General features: G+C 48.7%; 1 protein-coding gene across 1 annotated transcript in view; it reads left to right on the plus strand.

Moving 5' to 3' along the window:
• Positions 1-9181, plus strand: part of LOC112550277 — a 51192-nt gene that overhangs the window by 40814 nt on the left and 1197 nt on the right. Inside the window, exons 2-3 of the mRNA XM_025204096.1 lie at positions 959-1060; positions 1809-1867. Of these exons, the coding sequence (XP_025059881.1) occupies positions 959-1060; positions 1809-1867 (161 nt within the window). The remainder of the gene's footprint in view (positions 1-958; positions 1061-1808; positions 1868-9181) is intronic.

Genomic DNA, 9181 nt, shown 5'->3' on the forward strand with positions numbered 1-9181 from the left:
ATATTAGAAGTATTGATCTAAATTGATTCTCACATTTTCCTCTGACTGCTGCTTCATGTTTTACATGGGAAAGTATTCTTGGCTACCAATACCGCTATTTTTTCCGGATTTCTTTATATGATTTACTTCACCATGGGAACCTTCTCTATTCAGAGGCACTCAGGCATCTCACTGGTCGCTCCCTCCCTCACCCCAACACACACACAGTTGGATCCTCTGATGGTTTTATCATGTGGAAACACACATACGCTTTGCATAATGAAATCAAAATGCCATGGGGCAGCAATGGAAAAAAAAGATCATCTGAGAATTTAAAACAGACACATGAAAATGATTACCAGATACACTTAATTCACTCCTTTCTATCCTTAGCAGCAAGATAAGCTGCGCTGACCTTTCCGTATACTTTTAGACTGAGCCTTCTGAATTACAATATATACTATTAATTAGTTTCTTGATTGAAGGCCCTGATTACAGGGTTAATAAGTGCTTCAATAAACATAAAAGTAGCCCCACAGACTGCAATATGCTCTTCATGCACTTAAAACTAAAGTATATTTTCTGAATTGAGGCCAATAATACCCAGACTAAAATGTTTTGTTTCCTAGTAGAATTGGAGAGGACACTCTTTCTTATTTGCTTTTCAGAGAAGCTGCTGAGTACACCTCTATTCTTATGACATGATTCTGAAACAGCATAAGGAACTGATTATTCCCAGAATCATCTGAAAGCAAGCTATAAGGAAGAAAAAGTTCTTGTTCAACTGTACCAGGTAGGCAGCAAAGGTTTTCCAAAGCAGATACATAAGGGAACTCAGTAGAAGGCTTCTGCTCATACAGAATCCTATTGTAAATTGCTCTGTTCTACCATCAGTTTATAGGCCCTGATTCAGACCATAAAGATGTTACTACACATGTGCACATACAAATGACATAATCTTTTTTTTTGCTCTGAGCAGTAAAATAGACCAGGGCGCTCCAACTTCTGGACAGCTGGGGCCCAGATGCCAAGTTAGCTGCAGTCTCAGAGCCCAGGACACAGACCAAGAGCTGCTCACTCGGTGGGTAGCCCTCACTGTGGGTTCTCTTGTATCATGCAGGCAGCCTAATATGTCCCTCCCACTCCATGTCACACACATAATGAAGGCAGCTTGACTCCCTCCACTTCTCAGCTTTGCATGTTCTCTGGGCAGTCCAGCTTCCCCCCATACCTGGCAGGCAGCCCAGCTTGCTCCTCCCCTCTCTGCCATGAGCAGCCCAGTCCTCACCCCACCAGGTGCACAGCACAAGCATCCTGTCCCCACACCATGCACACAACTTGGGCACTCCAACCACTCCAACTCCTTCCACTGAGTTGCTCTTCCTTGCCCCACCTCCAAGGGTAGGGCAGGAAATAGAAACTGAAGGAACGCAGGGAGCCCAAAGAATCCAGCAGCCTTCACAGAAGCAACAGCAGCAGGAGGGAGCTAGCAGTGGTTGTGTTAGGAGCCTGCAAGCCACATGTGAATTCTTTTGGGGCCCTATGCAGCCCACAATCTGCCAGTTGGACTGCCCTAAAATAGACCATAATAAGTGTCAATAGAGTTATGTTAACATAAAAGCAATTGTTACCAGATAAATCTGTTAGCACACTGTAGCTTTGGGGTGAGATGTGGGGTGGGGAACGGGACCTTTGGAGCTAGGAGGTGCTATATCAACTTGAAAAAATCTGTTTCAAGGAGTGCTAAAAGTAGTTTCCAATCCCACACCTGTCCTCATCTCTCCCTGGCACTTTGTATTGATTTATAAAGCATATATTCTTATTTTTAGTTTCTCTCTCCTCCTGAAGTTTCTGGCAAGGCCCAAAAGTGGAAGACTGATGACAAACAGTATGTATCAAATATAGCTTCTCCTACTACCCTTCTCGCTTTTTCTCCAGTCACTCTCTCTCTCTAAGCCTTTGAAAATGAGTTGGTTTCATTATCTCTACTTTAATGATGAGGAAACTAAGGCATGGAAAAGAGACTTACCTCAGGAGGCCCAGCAAGCCAGTGGCAAAACCAGGAATAGAATCTAGGGACTAGATCAGTGCTTTCTTTGACTTAAGGTGCCCCCCTCCCTCAGAAAAATGCCAGCTCTGAGTGTTTACTCATTTCATGATTGAGGAAAAATAATAGAACAATTCTGTGCAAAGAAGTCTCACAGCCCACAACAGGTCAGAATGGTTTTCACACTATGGATTCCTATTTGAAATTTCAGAGTTTACCTTGTGAATCATATGTAGGTGTTTGCACACCTAACAGTGCTAATATTGCATGGTACCCTGCAGCACCTTAACAGGATGTCATGACACCCCACAGTGCTATAGCAGCCTGGTTGAGACTCACTTATGCTAGATGGAAAAAAAAAAAAAGGAATTTTAGATGCATCCGTTCTTTAAATTGACTGTGCAGGTGCCTTAAGTCCAACATTTAGACTCTCAAAAACCCTGCTCAGCTGTCACCCAGTCTATGGTGTCTAAGTTCCCTGTGTTCCCAAACTTTTGCTTTCAAGCATACTTTTTACCAAGGAGAAGAGGCTTTTGGCTTAAAAAGTAGAAGGAACACCACAACCCTGTTCTGTGAGAAAAGACTGGCATAGGCCTCCAAATCTAGAACTGTGTGCACCCTGATCAGAGACAAGCATCTTAGTCTGAGCTCCAACAAGGTGGCTAAGTCCTAGAGGAACCTGGCTTAAGGCACCATCCTCTCCTTAGCTTTTTCTATCTGGTATGCTGGCTTTGGTGGATCCCCTTAGACACTTCCCTCTACTCAGGCATGGTACAGGGAGTCTAGGCACCCAACACGGGGCTGTGGCTTCTTCTAGTTATCAAGGCAAAATCTTTTTGTGGAGTAAGCCTCAGGTCCCTTGAGTGCTACTCCAGTGTCCTATCTACCAAACTAAACTGTTTCCGCTCTATAAATAATTCTATTTGGTATTAGCAGTTTATCGGAAGAAGTAAATGGCCCACTGATACAATCTGGTAGAACATATGCTAAGATTCCTAAACACTGGGAAGCTAGAATGTTATTTATGAAATAATCCAAATGTCAGAAAGCTGAGCTCTGTTCCCATCCCTGGTGGGAGATCCCCACTGTTTGCAATATTGTGCAAACAAAATAAGTCCATCAAGTATTGTTCTGAGAAATGAGAACAGAGGTATAACTGGGTGCTTGAATGGCACAGGGCAGCATCAGTGGCTGCATGGTCAGCAGTGTGGTGGCTATTTTTGCAGCTGCCCTGCACTTCTTCCACTCACCCAAGGTCAGTACTTGTGGCTGGTGCTTTCATCTCCCCTCCTTCATTACACTCCTGAATGAGAGCATCTGGTTGGTGCAGGTAACTTGTCTGCCACAATGCAGGAAGTACACAAGGTGAAAAACACAGCTTACTTAATAAGGTGATGCTATCCCAGCCCCCCACTACCCCTGCCCCAAAGAAAATCAAGAGATGCCTATATTGGATTAAGAAATGAATCTTTTTAATTTCATGATTGGTGTGTAGCTTTTTTAATGCACTAGACTGGCAGTATTAGCAGAACCCTTTTTGGAAGCAATAGATATAGAAAAAGCTCAGTGCACCTTTTTAATGGATGTAAAGATAACCATAATGTTATATTAACATTACTAATTGTTGACAAGGTACTTTTTAGTACTAGTAAAGTGGATAATATGTTTATCCAAGAAAATGGCCTACTGGTTCCCTGTTGACTATTCTAGCTATTCTCTCGGGAGTAGGTACCCCTTCTAACACAGGGACATCCAGAGCTGTCATTTTTATAACTGGGGAGAATTGTGTGACCTCTGATCCTTGGCATGGTTAGCTCTGGGAAATGTAGTTCAGGAATAAGTTGGTTTTGGTGCTTGATTTTTTTTAAAATAAAGGAATATTATTTTTAAATATTTTGATAGTCAAACCAGATAGTGAATTACCTGCTCAATTTATATCACACAAGGGAAAGTACTTCTGATGGATATCGAGTGATTTTTACCTGCATTATGTGATGAGCTAGAGCCCCTAGAGCACAATGGGCTGAGTTAGATTGAAGAGCTTGGAGGAGAATTCATCCTGTAAAACCCAGTCAATGATAGGAAAAACTAAGGAAAACCAAATCAGTGATATGAAAAACAAAGTAGTTGGTGGATGATTCCAAGCTGTGGGGAAATGCAGACACATGTGAGGACAGGGTAAGGATCCAGAATGACCTTGGCAGGCTGGTCCTATGGACTCAATGCAATCAGATGAGGTTCAATAGAGACAAGTGTCAAAAACTTCATCTGGGTAGGAAGAACCCTCATCATAACTATATGAGTGGTGGTCCCCTGTCTGACACTGCATCTGAAAGGGACCTAGGGACAATTAACCAGAGGATGAATATGAGCCATCAGTGCAATGAAGTCGCCAGCAGGGCAAATAGAACTCTGGCATGCATCAGCTGATGCGTTGCCAGTAGATCCAGAGATATACTCCTTCCCCTGTATCCGGCATTGGTGAGACCACAGCTGGACTACTGTGTCCAGTTCTGGACACTGCACTTCAAGAAGGATGTTGATAAGTTCAAAAAGGTACAGAGAAGGGCCACCCATAAGATCAGGGGTCTGGAGGATAGTCCCTATGAGGAGAGACTCTGGGAACTGGATTTGTTCAGTCTGAGTAAGAGAAGCCTGAAAGGTGACTTGATTGCCACCTACAAGTATGTCGGGGGCTAACATCAAGATCTAGGGGAGCAATTCTTCAGAAAGGCACCCCTTGGGAGGACGAGGTCCAATGAGCACAAGCTAGCTGATGAAAAATTTAGGCTAGTGTGGCAGAGTACCTGTACCTGTGCCTGCCACTTTGATGAGGCTAACACCAACTTGCTGGCTGCTCCACTGTCAACTTAAAACCTTAAAGATAGCATATGACCCTAGGAGGACCCTGGGATTGACTGAGGGGCAGAGTAGCCTCCATTTTAATCCAGGTCCTCAGAGAGAAAAGCAGCAGTCTGAGCTGAGCAGGCTAGGTGAAAACATCAGGCTGAGCTGCTCCTAGAATACCTTGGAGGTAGGGCAGGAGATATGGGGGTGCTTTGGAGGCTCTTGGTTCTGGGTAAGACTAAAACTGTACCCTGCCAGGGATGGGTGGCCTGGTGGGGCTGTTCATGGAGGAACAGTCCCCCAGAAATGCCAGGACAGTTACCTCATTGGTGAAAGATGAGGAGGGGCAACTGCAAACCCCAGCCCCTGCCTATGGGCAGGTTACATACACCAGAGAAGAGTAGGCCAGACAGACCCAGCCTGTTAAGGGGGCTGCTTGAATGTAGGGGCCAGGCATGGTGGCAGCCACCCGAGCACATGGGGTGGAAGACCCCAGTGCAGGGGGCCAGACATGGCTGCAGCCACTTGAGCCCCACCAGGTGAAAGACCCCAGTGGCCCAGAAGGGCTGAGTGAGAGAAATGGCCCAGAGGGGCTGAGTGAGAGAAGAGGCCTGGAGTGATGCTGGGTGTAGCCCTAGGAAGGGGTCAGAAGGCCCAGTGAGGGCCCGAATGATAGTGAAGTGGCCCATTGAGGTGGCTGGTGTGTAAGTGGTCCAGTTGAGGAGCAGTGAAATTCAGAGGCCCTGGTGAGAGGGTAGAAATAATTAAAAGGGGAATACAGAATTATTGGATGTGACGATGTAGAATACTGGATACAGGATGGAAGGCCTGGTGTGTGCCCCAGGTTGGAGGCCAGGTGCTAGGCCAGATATGGAAGGCCCAGTATGTGCACCAGAAGGGAGGCTAGGTGGTAGGCCAAGAAACATCTGCTAGGCATGGGGCACATGTAGTGGGAGGCGGGACCATGTACCAAGGCCCTTGGCATTAGGACGGCAAGCAATGGGCAGCCTCCTGCCTTAGAAATAGCGATCATATTTATTTCCATCAAGGCTTGGCAGGAGACCAAAGCGGAGGTTTCCACCTGGACAGGTGGGTGGCTGGCACCGAGGCCTGACTCTAAAGGCCAGCCTGTTACAGCTGGAATTAAGGAAAAACTTCTTTCCCATAAGGGTATCTAGTAGAGCTGTGCAAAATTTCAACAAGTGTTTTGTTTAATTTCAAAGCTGTTTTGAGCTTGAAACAGTAAAACTGAAGTGAAACAAAAGGCTTCAAAACAGCTTCAACATGAAATGAGGGCACTCTGTTTTGAGTTTCAAAGCAGACTGGTGGTGGGAGGCTGGCGAGAGCCAGGGCTGCACTCCGTGTGGCTCCACCAGCCCCATGGAGCTCAGCCCAGTGGCAGGAGAGCCAGTGGCAGAGCCAGTCAGAGTGCAGCCCTGGCCAGTGGCTCTCCCCTGCCTCCCACTGCCAGGCTCAGCTCCATGGGGCTGTGGAACCTCTTGCTGCCAGGCTGTGCTCCGAGCAGCTTCACCACTGGCTCTCCTACCACCAGGCTGAGCTCCATGGGGCTGCAGTGCAGCCCTGGCTCTGAGCTCAGCCCTGGTGAGCACAGCCTGGTGGCTGGAGGTTCTGCAGCCCCACAGAGCTGAGTCTGGCACCAGGAGGTGGGGGAGAGCCACTGGCCAGGGTTGTACTCCAAGCAGCCCCTCCAGTGGCTTTTTCCTGCTGCCTCCCAGTCCTGGGTTGAATTGTGTGGGGCTGGCAGAGCTGCTCAGAGTGCAGCCTTGACTCTCCCCCACCTCCTGCCACCAGGCTGCACTGCAAGTGGCTCTGCCAGCCCCACAGAGCTGAACCTGGCCATGGGACATGGGGGAGAGCCACTGGCCAGGGCTGCACTTGGAGTCATGGCTGTGCTTCCAGTGGCTCTGCCACTGGTTCTCCCGCTGCCAGCCTGAGCTCCATGGGGCTGGTGGAGCTACTCAGAGCTCAACCCTGGAGACCACAGCCCAGTGGCTGAAGGCTCCACAGCCCCACGGGGCTGAGTCTGGTGGCAGGAGGTGAGGGAGAACCACTAATCAGGGCTGCAGTTGGAGCCAGGGCTGTGCTCTAAGCAGCTCTGCCACTGGCTTTCCACCACCTCCCGCTGCCAGGATCAGCTCTGCAGCCATGGAGCCTCCAGTCACTGGGTTGTGCTCACCAGGGCTGTGCTTTGAGTAGCTCTGCCAGCCCCATGGAACTCAGCCCGGCAGCAGGAGGTGGAGGGAGAGCCAGTAGCAGAGCCGCTCAGAGTGTAGCCGTGGCTCTGAATGCAACCCTGGCCCTGCCTCCCACTTCCAGGCTTAGGTCCATGGGGCTATGGAACCTCCCACTGCTGAGGCCCCTCAGGGCTGCATTATGAGAAGCTCTGCCACAGGCTTGCCTGCCACCTCCTGCCAGTGGGCTGAGCTCTATGGGGCTGGCAGAGCCACTCAAAGTGCAGCCTGGTAGCAGGAACCAGGGAGAGCCAGGGTTGCTCTCTGAGTGGCTCTGCCAGCCCCACAGAGATCAACCTGTCCTCCCAGCACTGCCAGACTCCTCCCAGGGGTGTGGGCCCCCAGATCTATGTGTGGGGTGACAGGAGGCGGCTGCTGCTGCATGGGGCCAGCGGCAGCACCAGCCTTCCCAGCACTGGGCACAGGCTGTGCCCAGCACTGGTCCCAGGCACAGCAGCAGCCTCCTGCCATCCTGAGCACAGATCCAGGAGCCCACAGCCCCAGAAGGAGTCTGGCACAGCCCTCCTGGGGGTGTGGGCCCCCAGATCTGCGTGCGGGATGACAAGAGGCTGCCACTGCCGGCAAATGACACAAGATTTGCTTTTAGCAGTTTGAGGTGCAGTTTCCCAGAAATTCTTGCACCCATCTCCTTAAGACTTGGCAGGATTCATGCCCTCAGAAGATGTTACCATCTCTGCCATTTTCATCTGAATCAGGCAAGAAATGACAAAATTATAGGCATTTTCATGATTCCCCATTATAGCCTATGGGCAAAACATCGAAATGCATTGAAACTGAAAGTTTCAGTGAAATGAAATGGAACAATGCTTCAAAGTGAAACAAAACACTATCCTTTTGAACCTGTGGAAACAGAAGTTGAAACTAAACAGTGCTGTTTGACATAACCCTAGTATCTAGAATCTGGAACACACCAGCAGAGGTGTCATCCCTCGGTGTTCAAGAGGAGGCTGGACACCTCATTGACCTTGTTTGAGCCCAACTACTTCCTACCATGGCAGGGGACTGGACTTGATGATCTTATGGGTCCCTTCTGGTCTTACTATTCTGTGATTCTATGAAATGGAACTAAAGAACTTGTTTTTGCTTTTATGTTTATTTGTAATTTAACTGAACCTTAAACTTGGAAAGGCTTATGATCTGATTTTTTTTTTCCTTGGCTGTAATATTTCTTTATATTGGTTCTGTAGGTTTTCTGGGGGGAACAAGTTACTTAAGATAGTTAATAATGGGTGTGTCTACACAAGACACTTTACTGCACAGTATCATAGTTTACTGCATAGTAAATTTGAGCAACTACACATGTACACACTTACTGTGCAGTAAACTTCACTAATCATGAGTACATTTTCTACCTACAAATGCAAGTAGCAAACTTACTTGCAATTAGTTACTCTGCAGTAGCACCTGGGATGGCAGTTTGCTCCCTGCCCCCAGGAGCTGCCTGATGCCAAGGCAGGCTCCGCCACCACAGTCCAGGCAGGGACTATGACTCCCTGCCCCAGAAGCAGGGAGCTCCAAGCCCCCCACTCCAAGATTGCTACTTTCTGCTATGGCTGTGAGAAGCTTCAGGTGCTGATTCAATTTGGAGAAGATTTGGCTACCGAATCGTACTGACTCTCCAAATCTAATTGGGGACCCATAAAAAGGTCCAAATCAATTTTGAAGCTCTCTGAATCTTCAGAAAAGATTCAGAGAGCTTCAAAATGATTTGGGCAGTCCCCACCCACTGCAGCAGGGAGCTGGAGCTGGACTTGGAGCTGGTAAGTAGGGGGCTGGAGAAAGGGGGAGGGGACCATGGGGGACCCCTGCCAGGCCCCAACCTCTACTTGCTCTGCCCACTCCCCCAAGCCTCCCATGGCTGTCCCACCTGCCCCAGCTCCCAGTGCTTTAAAAAAAAGCCCCAACTCAATGGGTGCTGCTGGGCAGGGGGGGTGATCCCCACTTCCCCTCCATGCACTGTGAGGCTCTGCCACAAGCCCCCCAATCCGCCCACTGTCCCAGCTCACCCCCCCCCCCCAGGGGCTCCCCGACCTTC

This window comes from Alligator sinensis, unplaced genomic scaffold (assembly GCF_000455745.1).
Source record: "Alligator sinensis unplaced genomic scaffold, ASM45574v1 scaffold975_1, whole genome shotgun sequence".
In the NCBI taxonomy this organism is placed as follows: Eukaryota; Metazoa; Chordata; order Crocodylia; family Alligatoridae; genus Alligator; species Alligator sinensis.